The 16455-nt window shown below is 37.0% G+C and overlaps 2 protein-coding genes across 4 annotated transcripts; one reads left to right on the plus strand and one right to left on the minus strand.

The window, feature by feature from the left end:
- The first annotated feature begins 224 nt into the window (after positions 1-224).
- Positions 225-12902, plus strand: LOC117989626 (serine/threonine-protein phosphatase PP1-beta catalytic subunit). Of its 3 annotated transcripts, XM_034977019.2 has the most exons (8): positions 284-337; positions 761-826; positions 2138-2269; positions 3477-3692; positions 3882-4073; positions 8924-9075; positions 9527-9661; positions 10065-12902. In XM_034977019.2, the coding sequence occupies exons 1-8, from the start codon at positions 289-291 to the stop codon at positions 10161-10163; spliced, it is 1041 nt and encodes a 346-aa protein (XP_034832910.1). In that variant the 5' UTR covers positions 284-288; the 3' UTR covers positions 10164-12902. The 3 variants fall into 3 exon arrangements, with proteins under 3 accessions (XP_034832911.1, XP_034832910.1, XP_069360010.1); XM_034977020.2 differs by lacking the exon at positions 761-826 and having other exon boundaries at positions 225-337; XM_069503909.1 differs by lacking the exons at positions 284-337; positions 761-826 and adding an exon at positions 404-461.
- Positions 12799-15365, minus strand: LOC117989634 (chromosome partition protein Smc-like). Its single transcript, XM_034977029.2, has 3 exons — positions 15124-15365; positions 13749-13952; positions 12799-13250 (listed from the first exon to the last, which is right to left on the minus strand). The coding sequence occupies exons 1-3, from the start codon at positions 15237-15239 to the stop codon at positions 12926-12928; spliced, it is 645 nt and encodes a 214-aa protein (XP_034832920.1). The 5' UTR covers positions 15240-15365; the 3' UTR covers positions 12799-12925.
- Between the last annotated feature and the right edge of the window lie 1090 nt (positions 15366-16455).

Here is a 16455-nt window from a genome sequence, read left to right on the forward strand (position 1 = left end):
ACATTTAACTATAGTCTATGGCCAACCCACAGATTATAATAGGCTGATGTTTTGACTCGAAGTTTGCCGTCCGACACTACAAGGGGTTAAGTGGGTTAAGTAGTAGCAGTGCACAAGTTCCCTGACACAGAGCCATCACGCACTCTTCCTATGACTAGGACTAGACTATAGACTATGCTTTATACATCTCTATACACTGTAGTCTTTACTCTTTGGTGTAGTGGTAGTGTCAAAGAGTACCTATATCGTAGAGTATGTAATCACTACGTTTTATTTAGTGTAGTAAATATGGCTGACGAACTCAATGTTGACAGTCTTATTCACAGACTTTTAGAAGGTAAAGTGCATTTATTAATGTTAAATCAACTAAATTTGCAATCTGCACCTACGAAAGTTTTGTGTAAAACATTATTTCAGTATGTGTTTGGCTTATAGTTGCGTAATTACTGCTGAGTGTATAGGTATAGAAACGTCTTAACTCATAAATAAATCGATTATCCTAAATTCTTATCTGAATCTAGTATGGATGTTCATGTTCAAAAGCCTTGTAGACGGCTATTTTTGTGTTAACAATAGCGTGTATTGTAAATTGAACGACAGTCACGACTCCTCTAGTCTAGTATCAAGTATTTTTAAGTGGATGACAGATTCCATAGCATCGAATAGTTTCATGGGCTTATTGTTATGCTTTGTTCGCATTGTATGTTACTTTACTTGTTTAATTTCACTTTATCATGCTGCTTTTTATGGGTTACATCAGTATACAGGCTGCAACAGGAAACTGCACGACGAAAAGGGAAATTCAAAGACATCTTTTCAGGAGAATGTATGGTTACCCCCAAAGTTCTATTTTCAGTATTGAGCTAGAAGTTATACTTTTTCTTATTCTATTCCTTTGAAATGGACTGCTCTTGTTTCGTTTTTATCAATTTACATGTTTTTTATTTTATTACCCATAATAATTATTATGATGACAACATTGAAAATCCTCATTGAATCCCCATTGAACTTTTGGAACAAGGTTGCTTTGGTCCAAAACACTCACACTGATCATTGTATACACTATACAGCATATAACTGCAATGTACATAAGAGAAGACCTAATCTTTATTTGATGTGAATGATAATGTTTATAGAATAAGTATTTAGTTTTATTCCGTATTAACTGTTTTTGATGTAAATATCATAAATAAGTCTTCCTTGAATGTGTCACAAAAATGGTAACTCTAGCATGTCAAATAAACTGTTTAGTTTAATATCCACTTAGTCACCAAATCAAGTTATTTGCTTCCATATAATAGTTTATTAGCAAAGACACATGGCACTCCAAACTAAATAACTTGCACATTAAAAAAATTTAATTAAAAAATTTAAATTATATGAGAAGTAAAATACTGATTCGATTTGGCAATATAAGTGAATGTTAGTTTAGAGGTGTATATTTCTTTTTATGTTGTGCAGTGAACAACAAAGAATAAAAATATACTGTATGCTCCATTATATGAGGGCAGTGCATATATTATTAGAGTATGATATTACTCTAAGCATCTTTTCTTCTTGATTGAAACTTTCATCTTCTATTTGATTGAAACTCTGTACCCGTCACTTGCCAGCGTCACACAGTTGGCAAGTTACAGTAGCAGCCAGTGTCGCATGACCCGCATTAGGTACAGATCAAACTTGAGCCCATTGTGATTTGTTGCCCTTATTTTATTAATGTAGATTGTAAGAAACACACTTATGCTTTGTCGTTCACAGATGTTGTGCAATATTTCTGCAAAATGTTCCTAAGGCAACAAGTTCTTCAAACAAAAACAATTCACAGCATATTATCTCAGTTCAGTAACCATACAGTTGTCCAAAACTGTTGACAGCAGGTGCCTGAGACCACTATGTCTGTATTTAAGCATTTCAAAACACACATCTATTACATATTTATGCTGAAGATTTATAGTGTGTCACTGGCAGCCGTCCTGCTTTGTCACAACATAAAATAGCTAACGCAAACCATACACAGTCAGCTCAACTGTATCATTGCTAAACTGTGATTCATCCTTTTCATAATCAGCATTTGTGTCTGTTGCTTAAAGGCGAACTAAATGAACCAAGAATTAATTTTAGTGTATCTTTGTCGCAGTTCGAGGATGCCGCCCTGGGAAGACTGTGCAAATGTCCGAGTCGGAGGTGCGGGGACTATGCACAAAGTCGCGGGAGATATTCCTACAACAGCCAATATTACTCGAACTAGAGGCGCCACTCAAAATTTGTGGTGAGATTGTAGTGTGAATATGTTAGCCTAATATGAGGAATGTTCAACTATTTTAATTATGCGCCAAGAGTAGGTGGCCCACTCCACAGCCGGTATACGCGACTGGCTGGCAGGGATGACATCGCATTATTATGTACGATTTTTTTCATGCACCATGAGTCACAGAGTGTAGAGGCTGTGGACAGAACTTTACAGGATATCAGAAACTCCGCTGCCGTCATGTCATGGGTGGGATTACTTTTGTATTTGTTTGCTGGAGATTTCCGAGTTCCGACAGACACAGTTCCCGTTGTTAACAGAGGAACGCGTTCAGATATTATCATAACTTGCACCCGTGCGAAGCCGAGGTGGGTCGCTAGTCAGTTAAATTTTCCGCGATATTTTAAACTACTATCCTTACCCTACTGGTTACATCCATTCCATTGACCTAGAATCATGTTTTTTTGTAGATGGAGATAAAGCAACAAAATAATTATGCGATTGGGTTTTTTATAGCTCGACTATATTTTATCCTTTTATTTTTACAAGACTAGGGACAGATCGAGCGGGACTCGCGTTCATTTTTTCGCTGGCAAGTTTGCCCTTAGATTAATTCCTGATTTTAATTGAAAAGATAAATTAAGTGAGAAGTTGTTTGTTTTGTTAAACATATTATCAGTTAAAACACATCTTAATAATCTACTGATTAAATGAATGGTTGTACCTAAATATAAATGTATCCATGTATGTATCAGATCAGTGACCAACTAAAATTGAGTCACCAGATGATTATGTGACTCCTTTCCTCTAGTCTGAGATCTGTGTGCTACGTTATATGCCTTAATTTGTTTGTCAATTCAAATTAAGCCCAACTGCGTTCATGCCTCGTCCAATCACAAATGTATAGACAACTAGACGATGCCCATGACTTAGATCGAGTGAATTTAGGGGTTTTAAACCGTTGGAAACTTGATTTTTGGGACCAAAAACAGCCTAAGTATGTCCATTCAAAGGATGCAAGTCAACTCTGTACCTCGTTAAATCGGTTAAACGGGATGGGCCGTGAAAAGCATAGTGGTTATTTTCCCTTTGCTAGCAGACAGACACACATTTTCACTTTTATAATATTGCTTAGTATGAATTAATTGCTTGTCCATGCACGACTTAACATAAATCATGCTTATGGGTTTCTTCGGTTTTAGTCATTAATCGTAATTTTTGTTTCCAGGTGATATACACGGCCAGTACACAGATTTGTTGCGTCTATTCGAATATGGCGGGTTTCCGCCAGAAGCCAATTATCTATTTTTGGGCGATTACGTGGATCGCGGCAAGCAGTCTCTCGAAACCATATGCCTCTTGCTTGCTTACAAAATCAAGTATCCCGAAAATTTCTTTTTGTTACGAGGCAACCACGAATGCGCCAGCATAAATCGTATTTATGGTAAACATTATTTTACACTACACAAAGAACTCCCACTACCTTTGTTTATTAAACTCAGTTAATGTTTGGTAGGTACAATAGGTACACCAAAATTTTTTTTCATTTAAAATGTTACTTGACCATGTTTATATCTAATAGCCATTCTTAATCTAAATAATATAAAATTTTACTATAAATTATGTTTTGTAGGGTTTTATGACGAATGCAAACGTCGGTACAACATAAAGTTATGGAAAACCTTCACCGACTGCTTCAACTGCCTCCCGATTGCCGCCATCATTGACGAGAAGATATTCTGCTGCCATGGAGGACTGTCGCCCGACTTGCAGGGAATGGAACAAATTAGACGGATAATGAGACCCACTGATGTCCCTGATACAGGTAATCATCATCAAGATCATCAACCAATAGACATCCACTGCTGGACAAAGGTCTCTTGTAGGGACTTCCACACACCACGGTCTTGCACCGTCTGAATCCAGCGGCTCTATGCGACTCGTCTGATGTCGTCCGTCCACCTAGTGGGGAATCTTCCAACACTGCCTTTTCAGGTGCGAGGTCGCCATTCCAGCACCATGGGACCCCAACGTCTATCAGTTTTTCGAACTATGTGCCCTGCCATGCACTTCAGCTTTGCCACCCGTTGAGCTATATCTCCTACAGATAACCTCATTTCTGATTTGATCATGTAGAGTAACTCCAAGCATAAAGGTAACATAGATGAATTTAAGAAAGAGAAGATTATTATGAAAAAATGATTAAGAATGAATGCAATATGCTTTAATGTATACCATCATAAAAAGAAACAAAAATAAAACATTACACTACAAAAATAGTAGTACAATTTGGCGGCCTTATCGCTTTGAAGCGAACTCTGTCAGGCGTACCTAACACTGAGAGTGGAGTGGAGACGAGATGTTTCCCTAGCGCACTTCCCAGCGCTCTCCATACAAATGTAATTTGGGTCTCGCTTGACTACATTATATTACTAGATTTTAGAACTCTTCGATTTTCGGGATAAAAAGTAGCCTATGTCCTACCCCGGGATGTCTATCTCTGTACCAAATTTCGTCAAAATCGGTTGAACGGATGGGCCGTGAAAGGCTAGCAGACAGACAGACACACTTTCGCATTTATAATATTAGTATGGATAGTATGGATTAACCAATCAAACTCAATGAGTAGATATGTACATTCTAGAAACAAATATCTGTCTTGCGAGATTTCTGTAAAAATGTGATCCCAAAGATTCGCATGTAAATCTTTGAGCATGCCCGGGATTGAACTCCGGACACCCCGAATAGAAGGCCCACATCTTACCATTAAGCTATCACCACACTCAGCATCAAATGTTCTTAATTCGCTTAACATTCTTTCGAGTACAACTTTCAAATATGTAATTTAGTACCTAGTAGAGAATACTGTATTAGTTTAAAATCGGATAGAAGTGTGAATGTTCTGTAACTGGATTAAGTGGTTTCCAAACTTAGAATGTTCGCATGCAACGTGAGACTGACGCACCGCACGGTGATCATGATATAGTTTCAAACATTATTTCTAGTATCTGGCTAGTATCTTTGCTTAGCCACTTACATGTTTGATTGCAACAGATGCTATTCGTATAACTCTAGTTTCAATTTATTCTAATGGCGCGATTACACTTGGTCGCTAGCCCGTAATCTCGAGTACACAATTTCCTGCACCTTTTTAGGGCTCCGTACCCGAAGGGTGCCAACCAGTGGCGTGCAGCTCATAGAAGCATAAACGCACTGCTTACCCTTATTGTAATAAATCAATGCTTATTTTTCATTATAACCTGCCGTAAAATAAGTTCATACCTAAATGCATACCCTGACTTGAACTCCTGTGCACGCCACTGGTGCCAACGGGACCCTATTACTAAGACTCCGCTGTCCGTCCATCCACCAGTCCGTCTATCTGTCAGCGGGCTGTATATCGTGAACCGTAATAGGTAGAGAGCTGAAATTTTCATAGAATGTGTAGTTCTTATTGCCGCTATGACAACAAATTATACCTAAACATTTCAAAATTGCCGCAATAAAAATTTAAAGTGTTATTTCTTGTACAATGGGCGTTACCTTCCTGATTGCCATCTCGACCTGACGTGTACTATACCTACCTACCCAACTACCTATTGACTTACCTTACATAAACATTTCTTGATTAATGTGATAAGATTTAGTAGGCATGAGGTTATTCTTGACTCTGTTCGATTTTATAAAAGCAAGTGTTCGATAGCTGGTATACACAAACTAATTTATTTTTGATCTAGCAGATACCCGCGACCTTGTCAGCTTGAACGATTTAAAATAATTTAGATTTAATCAGATGTTCTTAAGCCGGATAACATCCTTTAGAGTACCTACAACTTCTGTTAAAATAAATTGCATTAATTGTTTAACTTTGAACTACGGATTTTCAGTCGGATATTTTTCGCAGTGTGACGCTCACTGACCTTTGCGAGTCACGACTAAATACTTTGTATTATTAATTACTGATACTACTACTAGATCTGTCCGCTGTCAGTTCAGAGATTTTTATACAACCAAGATAGCAACAATGAAAAACCAGCGCCCGCCTATTAACTCAATTTGCAGGCTTTTGTTCGTCAGTTATTCATGTTACAAGTGCGGTATGATGAAAATTACAGTCGAGGCGTTTTTAAATAACGCCAGAGTGCAATTCATAATGCGCTGCACGTGTTTCATATTTTCAATTGTCATTTCTTCTAATCAATGCTCATATTATGCTTATTATGCATTTTTACTTAGGTATTTTCATTGTACTGGTATATGCTGCAAATATGCTTTAGCTTGAATATTCATATGGCTTAGCTCGAGAATCAATTTTTTTTAAAGAATATTAGTAGGTACGACAATAGTGCAACGGGCGGAGTTTGAACCGTCGACCTTTAAGTTTTCAGTACACTCCTTTACCTGTTGAGCTATTGAGGCTCTAATCTATACTCTATACTATCTATACTCATAAATAAAATTGAAGTGTATGTCTGTAATTTCGAAATAACTACCTCATATTGAGCTCATTTGGTTATTTGAACTGTACCATGACTGAATCAAACGTTTTTAAAATTTTAGTCTGTCTGTTTGAACAGGCTATAATCTTCGGAACGGCTGAATCTATTTTGATATGACTTTCACAGAGAAATATAGGATTAACCAGGTAGTAACATAAGCTACTTTTGTAACCGACTTTCAAAAAGGAAGAGTTGTGTTTTTCTACCCACGTACACCGAAATCTCCGAGATTACTGAACCGATTTGCTAGTTTCTTTTTAATTGATAGAAAAACTTTGCAACATTGTTTCAAAAGAAAATTGGATCCTAACTCCTCAATCCTGATGCTGCAGGAGACCTGATCACCTAAACTGATGAGATTTAGAACCTCTCGGTTATAAATTGATATTCGATGTACCTATCAAGTAAAGACTATCGTTGAACTCGAGGACCCAACTCCTCAACCCTGATGCTGTAAGGAATTGCATTCTCCAATCGTGGTGATTTAAAAGCGGGCCTACCATGTCGGTTAGAAAAAGGAACGACTAAACTATACATATTATATAAAATATAAGGAAAAGCTGACTGACTGACTGACTAATCTATCAACGTATAGTTCAAACTACTGGACGGATCGAGCTGAAATTTGGCATGCAGATAGCTATTATGACGTAGACATCCGCTAAGAAAGGATTTTTGAACGTTCAATCCCTAAAGGGGTAAAACAGGGGGTTGAAAGTAAATGTAGTCCACGCGGTTGAAGTCGCGGGCTTAACCTAATATTTCTGTAAATTTTTTGTGGGTTTGTTGTTGATAAACGTTATCAAACTATCCTTATCACGTCTTTTGTCATCCGGAGTATCTGCTTCTATTCGAAATTTTGATAGAATTGTGCATAATCTATTTGTTGGATAGATTCTTGAATAGGATAATAGACTATTATGCTGTGTAGATCAACTGTATTTATCTATATGTAAAAGTCCAAAGCGAATGGCCTAGGATTCAGAGACTCGATGGTACCGTAATCATCTATTGTCATCCAGCCCACACGACACACTCGTGACTCTTAGTTTGTTTACCTGTTCCTACTTAAACATATTTAGTACACGTTGAAAATTGTATCGACAATCAGCGTAGTCTTCCTCGCTAACAATGCTAATCGATTACGTAACGTCAGGCAAATATCAGCTTAAATTCATAACCATAGAGCGTACCTATTGCAAACTCATAATCTTCTACACCTTTACGATCATTAATTATTATTATCCTATATTATTAACTCTCACGCCCGTGTAGAAAATATGTAGATACATATAAAAGTAAGAAGAAACATAATAGGTATAGTACCATAATAGGGTATTTTCGAAGGGTTTCGTGCGTGACATCGGCCGTCGAGGGAAAGAGGCTGCGATCCGCGCTTTTACATCTAAGTATGGCTCACTAGCTTTAAAAAAGCGGCCATGCAACTCCTTCTCCTTCCATAATATTATGGTCTCCCAGTCAGAGGGAGTTATTATCTACATCTACACTTTTACACCAAGTATCCATACTAATATTATAAATGCGAAAGTGTGTCTGTCTGTCTGCTAGCTTTTCACGGCTCAACCGTTCAACCGATTTTGACGAAATTTGGTACAAATTGCCGGGGATACCGGGGAAGGACATAGGCTACTTTTTATGCCGGAAAAATGAAGAGTTCCCACAGGAATTTTAAAAACCTAAATCCACGCGGACGAAGTCGCGGGCATCATTTAGTAATATTATAAAGAGGAAAGATTTGTATTTTTGTATGTTTGTAACGAATAAACTCAAAAACTACTGGACCGATTTCAAAATTTCTTTCACTATTAAAATGCTACGTTATCTCTGAGCATTACTGTATACTGTTGTTAGGCTATATAGCCTTAGTTAGGCTATAACATTTTTGGTAAATATTCCCCAAATTTTTTTAAAAATAAATGTCCACCAGTGCGAAGCTGGGACAAACCGCTAGTTATTATTAAATAGGAACGAATCACTTCGTTCAGTACTGGTACCTGTTTATTAATATTTATCAGTGTTGCAAAAGTAGGTACCCGATTTATTTGTATCTCCCGATTACCGATTCTAGGTTTTTTTTTATTGGTCACGAAAATGATTCCATTCCATCTACAATTTTGAATACTGACATCATTATCATGAAATATGTCAATTTCAGGTTTACTTTGCGATCTTCTGTGGTCGGATCCAGACAAGGATGTGCAAGGGTGGGGAGAGAACGACCGCGGTGTATCGTTTACATTCGGGCCAGACGTCGTCAGCAAATTTCTCAACCGACATGACTTGGATTTGATCTGCAGGGCCCATCAAGTATGTATGCTATGTTATTTTAAAATTTTAGAAAGTGCAATATCATGTTTGTCCTACAAATTAGCGTCTCAAAAGTGCGCATCTGAGTTGCATTGCGACGAACAGACGACCAAGACTACCATTTTTAGGATGCGTAGTAAACAAGGAACCCTTATAGTTTCGCCATGTCCGTCCGTCCGTCCTCGGTTAATCTCAGAGACTAATAGTGCTAGAAATCTGTAATTTGGCATGGGTATAAATATTAATCACGCCGGCAAAGTGTGAAATAAAATTGTGATATTTTTTTAGGGTAGCTCCCCTACATGTTAAGTGGGTATGATTTTTTTTCTCGTCTACCCCATAGTGTGGGGTGTCGTTGAATAGGTCTTTTAAAAATACTGTGTTCTAGTCTATAAGTTTAACCTAACTAAACTCGACAAAATGAAGACTAAACTACACTAAACGATTTTAGGTTGTAGAAGATGGTTACGAGTTCTTTGCGAAGCGGCAACTGGTGACTCTGTTCTCGGCGCCCAACTACTGCGGCGAGTTCGACAACGCGGGCGGCATGATGTCCGTGGACGAAACACTCATGTGCTCATTTCAGGTATGCTACAGTCCGTTCTGAGCCCTGAAATACACGGATAGTACGCGACAGGTTGAGATGGCAATCAGGGTATGAGGCGGGGGGGACGCCCTGTACACCCGCACCGGCTTAACACGGGGGCTGTGCGGGTAAGTTCCCATCCCGATTGCCATCTCGACCTGTCGCGCGGACTATACACAAATTCAGTACCTGAACTGACATTTTTACTTTATGTCGTCATTCGTGTTAATCATTCAAGAAGATAAAGTGCAGCAGTATTTCAGTTTTCGAGTTTGGTTTTGGAGCCGATTCAGCCCTATTCAGAATACAACATGGTCAGCTTGTTGAACTATGGTTTATACCCTTCTCATTTGAGAGAAGATTCATGCTCAGTAGTGGATGATGATGATTGTTTTTTGCACAGATCTTGAAGCCCTCGGAGAAGAAGGCGAAGTACCAGTACAACGGCATCAACAGCGGCAGACCGGCCACGCCTCAGAGATCGCCGCCCAAAAAGAAATAACTGACGTTTGGAATCCAGTGTGCTGCTCAGTGAGAGATGCTACAAATAATTTAATTATATCGAGTTATAATTGTAATTACATTTCACGTTGTCATCGGACAGAGCCGAATAAGATGCTTATATGAGTATTGTTAAAATTTAATGATTATTTATTGATTATTGCTTGTGCCTTCTTATTTTTAATTTTACTTTAAATGTGAGTGATATTAATTTATGAGTTTAGTTTACAGAGGTTTTGTGAGGGTTGTTGGTAGTGTTTATTCGGCGATGTCTCTTGACTTGCTTCTTTCGGTCCCTGGCGTTGCAGCCCGACATCGGACGATCTATGTTATGTTATTGACCTATTAATTTTTGATTGACAAATTGTTTGTTTCATCAATGTTGAAGTTAAAGATGGCTAGCGATCTTAAAGATGCGGGCATTGGACGAGAGCGTCGTTACATTGAATACTGTTTAAGTTGTAGTGGATCAGAAGCACCATTGCTTTGTTTGTTCTATAACTAATGTGCCTATAAATGTAAATTATATATTATATAGGTCTCGGTATAGGTAACGAAAATCTGTTGACTCGAAATTATAGTTCTTGTGAAATAATTTCAAATCATCAAATAAGGTGATGTAAGTTTTTAAAAAACTAAATCATTATGTTGGTTCGTTCCTATAAGGCCAGATTCTTTAAAGGACAAAGTCCTACAAGGACAGAATTTAATACATTCATACACATTAATTTAGTTTATGTACTTTTCATTTATTTATTCACGTGTTACATATTTTTGCCGACGATGTCTTGGGTTTTTATACATATAGTCTTGCTGATTAATCTGAAAAATGCATAAGATTGGGTGGAATGTGGCCCTGGATGAAATACGAGCACCCTGACTCCAAGTCTTGTGTACCCCTCTTGATTGTGGAAAGTAAGAAGCCAGTTGCTCTCGAAGGAGATCGGCGACAGAAGCGAGTCACTGACATCAGTAGCAAAACGAAGTAGCAATGATGTAAATAAAGGGACAACGAAGGGACAGTACGCGGCTGAAAGTAATGTACGAATGACATTTCGGATTTGTCTCTGTCACTCATACCTATATCACGTTTTGTCGGTCTTAATGACAAATACAGTGCTCTACAAAACTGCTATGTGCTTCTAAAGATCGATGTACATTATTTTCTGCCGCATAATGTAAGTCTTCTAGCATAGCCCGCTTAATAAACTTGTCTTTCTTCATGCTCCAACTGATAGGATTGGACTATAATATAGTGGTATGCTATACTTAGATTAGAGTATGAAGACAAGTATTCCTAATGCTCCAATCAGTTCAGTTCCCTAGTTGGAGCACGAGAAAAGACTATCTGAAAGATAATTTTCAAATTTACTTCTATGAAAATTACAGGAATCTGTCCTATTAAGTATTTATCCTAGTGAAAATCTGGCCTTAAAGGAATGGACCATCATGATGTTCTCCACTTATTGGGCTTTATACCAGCTTTATTTATTTGGTACTGAGATGGCCTAAAGACGTGATGATAACCTTTGCAGTGGTAGCTAACACGCTGATTTTCATTTCTAGGACTCCATTGCGATTCCCACTAAGCTAAGAGAGTGAGCTGACGCCCAGTGAAATTTATGTTATTTTGCACACAGTATTACTCTTAATCATTAAGTAGATGTTTCCAAATTGTTTGGCAGATTGGCACAATCGCCTGAGGCTTTAACTTCACAGATATATAATAAGCCTCAAAATGAATTGATTACTAAAGGCGGTAGAAGCAGTGTAGTCCTCGCAACAATAGTGCAATTGCTATATTATAAAATATTGAAAATTATATGCAGGTTTTGCATTGTACAATTTTATTTTTTAGCTATGTTAACAATGTCAAATAATATGCATTAATAAATATTACTATTTAAAGTAAGAAGTTTTTTTTTTGTTTCATTTTCTCAGAGGTATAAAAGTATACAAAGAATTGTAATTTCTTATGATATATAATTATTGTTTCTGTTTAGATTACTGATTTGCTAAAATTATCTCCTGTATGTCTAATTTTAAAAGCATAATTTCACAGTTTGTAGTTTAGACTCCTCATTGCTTTTCCAAATTGAGGATCTTGTCTGCTCTTAGTGCTGCCGCAGACTGGACCACGGGTGGCGACGACTAGTGGCTGCTACAAGATGTGGACGACATTATTCATACATTTTGTATAACATCGGCGCTAACTGAGCGTTTGAGTGGCCTAGTGAGAGCCACAAGCTGCAGAAGTGGTCAGTGCTCGCTTCTCTCTGCTGCCCGCCCGTCCAGTCTTGTTACAAACATAGTACTGAATGTACATAAGACACAATGCATAAAACCAAGTGTTTCCATTTTACACAAACAAACACGTCCAACCCCTGCTGTGGGAAAATGGATTCTCGCCACTAGTGGCTGCGATTGGTGGTTGCGTCTAATGGCTTAACTTAACCACTAGTGATCTCGTTTAGTGGCCGCCACAGTAGCTCAGTGGGTGGCAGCACTTATAGAAATTTAAATTGTTATGCTATTAGCTAATTCATAATACATAGGTTGCGAGATAGATTTTGTGATTTTTCTATTTGTAACTCTATATTACATATGATAATTCTTCTCTTTTTTCTTCTAAGCTGTAAAGATAGTTTCTGAGTTAATTGATTTGAAATCTAGACATAATTTTTTGTTGTACTTTCTCAGATTCTGTGTACATTTTCTGAAATATAAATTTTACTCAATACTTCATTGTATTATGTTATCACTTTATTCATCCATCCCTGAATCTAGTGAACGATTTATGTCGTCCACATCAATATCCATATTTGGTGCCATATATTCTACTAAGTTCCCATGGTTTACAATATTGTCATGTATTTTTGATATTATTTGCTCATTTTTCTTTTGATATTTTTGAATATCCATTTGCAATGCTTTCAAGTATCCTCGTTTTGCTGCAACTGTTTTTTTAAGTCTATTCACTTTAGATTCATTTTCCTGTACCAAAGATACTAGTAATGCCTTTTGCTTTCGTAGGTTTGCTACATCAAAAGCTCTAAGTTGACCTTTCACATCAGTATGCTGTGGTCTCCTAAAAAAATAGCATTATAAAGATAAAGAAAATTGTTTTTAGGGTTACATACCTCAAAAGGAAAAACGGAACCCTTATAGGATCACTTTATTGTTTGTCTGTCTGTCTGTCAAGAAACCTACAGGGTACTTCCTGTTGACCTAGAATTATGAAATTTGGCAGGTAGGTGGATCTTATAGCTGACATTCGGGGAAAAATCTGAAAACCGTGAATTTGTGGTTACATCACACAAAAAAAATTAAATTGTGGTCATGAACTAATAATTAATATGTTCAATTTTTAAAGTAAGATAACTATATCAAGTGGGGTATCATATGAAAGGTCTTCACCTGAGCATTCTAAAACAGATTTTTATTTATTTTTATGTATCATACCTGTTCTTGAATTATCCTGCAAAATGTCGAAAAAATACGACTGTAGTACAGAACCCTTGCGTGAGCCTGACTCGCACTTGGCCGGTTTTTAATTCGTAACTACATAATTAAATGAACATCTTACCACACAGTTTTAATAGGATTGATTTCTGTATATTTTTCCTTCTGTTTCTCTAAGATATCAAGTTTTTTAGACATATTTTCAAATTCCCACATAGAACTGATTTCCTGCTCCATTTCACTCAGAATATCTTCCTTTAAGCAGTTTAATAACTGAACCCATTTCACACCTCTTAGTTTAGAAACTATTTCTAGGAACTCCTCTGTTCTAGAACAATTATTTATTTGCCATGTTATTATAAATATCAAAGGGGCCCTGCAGTCATAATACTGTATGACATTTTGATGCAAAATGTATTTTAACCGGTTATAAATCCTACCTTAGTCCTTAACACCATGAGGATTAAGAAAAATTCAGCCTTATTCCTTGTCTATATACTATACTAACTATAGAAAGAATCTCTACAAAATTTCAGCTTTTTAGATTTATGGGTCAGTGAGTCAGGACTTTTTACATATTTGGATTTTCAACAGTTCAACAATCAAGAAGATTGAAATCCTAAAGATGGACGTTTCAAACCACATCTGTTGCACTGTTATACCTACTCCTAGCAAAAGCTTAATTAGTACAGTTTGAGATTTTTTATCGATTACAAGTTAGCCCTTGACTGCAATCTCACCTGGTGGTAAGTGATGATGCAGTCTAAGATGTAAGTGGGCTAACTTGGAAGGGATATGACAGTTTTATTAAACCTGTACCCCTTTTTTGGAATTGGAGATTAGATTTCGCTTAGATATCTACAGACTTACAACGAGACAGACAAGTTCTATCAAAGACAAGTCACAAGACCCAGTTGCTTAACTGATAGTTACAAGTTCTGTCACTGTAATCTTTGACTGTCAATATAAGTAAAATGGATAGCACAAGTCAGGAGTAGTAAAATTTTTCCTTTAACCTTAATCGTGGCGGTATGGATACTAACTTGTGCAACCCACTTTTCTTTTTGTGGGTGGTTAAAATTTAACGCTAACCGTTATGTAACTTCAACCATATATCATGCAACTGGACCCAAGTTTTGGAAAGGAGGTATGCTACAGATTTCAGGCTTAGCACTTTTGACCTACAGTTGCAGACCACCAACCAATAAAAGACATTGGTCGACTGTAAAAGTAACAATAAACCTAAATCTAATATATTAAAGGAAAAGCTGACTGACTGACTGATCTATCAACACACAGCTCAAACTACTGGACGGATCGGGCTGAAATTTTGCATGCAGATAGCTATTATGACGTAGTGTAGACATCCACATTTTTGAAAATTCAATCCCTAAGTAAAAGGATAAAACAGGAGTTTGAAATTTGTGTAGCCCACGCGGACGAAGTCGCGCGTTAGCGGGCGGGCTAGTCAGTCATAAAATTTAAAAATAATACCTTACCTGACGAGTTTAGCTATATTGCTGAACTCTTTGAGTATTCTAAAATTATCAAATGTTACCACAGAACTGTTCATAGTTGTCTCATTCTTGTTATAGTCTGCTACTTGTTCACTCATTTCATCGACTTAAATTACAGGTGAACAATTATAACTTCTCTTTTTTAATACGTTATTATTATTTGTTTACTTCTCCAAGCCAAAAGCCAACACCAACGTACAAAATTCAAATAATTCAAACAAATTACCACAGACCAATGTAAACCATAGACAACGCATTCTAGAATCTACAATGAGTAAACCATCAAAGAATCTAGATGACGTTTGACGTTCAGGCTCTGCGTTAGCGTTAGTCTTCAGGCTCTGGGTTCTTGTCTATCTTGTTGTCATTTTTTAAAATCTGCTAACCATGGATGTAAGAAACTCATGGATGTAGTTACTATAATTATGATAATTCGAAACTTAATAATTTGCTACTTTTAGTTAGGGCACAAACATCATGGTTCAAGAATATACATTAGATCGACCGGATCTAATCCGGATGAGTAAGTCACTGCATATTATAAGCATCCAAAATTAAATACCTACCTAGCGTGAGCAGCCACGCTAGGTAGGTATTTAATAAAAACACTCAACCTTCCGTGGTTGTAAAAACCGCCTTACCGTTAGTCAAAAAGAAAAATACTGTACCTAATCAGAAACAAAGTTCCTTATTTTTTGTAAATTTTTCTTAGGTACCTATACAGTTATGATACTTACTGTCGATGTCGGTTCTGTGTAAGTTTACACCGACCACACAGAATGTTCTATCTTGGTCGAACTAAAGATCATGTTAAAAGCTAGTTAGGTTAGTAACTAACCTAACGGCCGGTTAGTTATTGCTATCACATTACTTCACCGAGCGAAGCGAGATCTCTGGATCTACTTGAGTAAAATTGCATTTGTCCGTCTGTCTGTCTATCACAGCCTTATAACTTTTGAATTAGTGAACGTAATTACTTCAAATTTTAACATAAAACGTAAACTGATTCAGCCGAATATTGCATAAAAAATATAAAAACTTAAAAAGCTTAAAACAAATACTAAAATTAGATAAATTATTCCTCTCACAATACCTACTTGACCGAGCGAAGCGAGGTCTCTTGAGTCTACTTAAGTGAAATTGCATTTGTCCGTCTGTCACAGGCTTATAACTTCTGAATTACCTACTAAACGTACCTACCTAATTACTTCAAAAAACATAATATGTAAACTGATGGCCTTCAGCCGAATATTGCACAAAAAATATCAAAAGCTTTAATTTAGGGAGGCTCTTATACGAAATGCGGGGCTTTGA

This window comes from Maniola hyperantus, chromosome 16 (assembly GCF_902806685.2).
Source record: "Maniola hyperantus chromosome 16, iAphHyp1.2, whole genome shotgun sequence".
NCBI classification, from domain to species: Eukaryota; Metazoa; Arthropoda; class Insecta; order Lepidoptera; family Nymphalidae; genus Maniola; species Maniola hyperantus.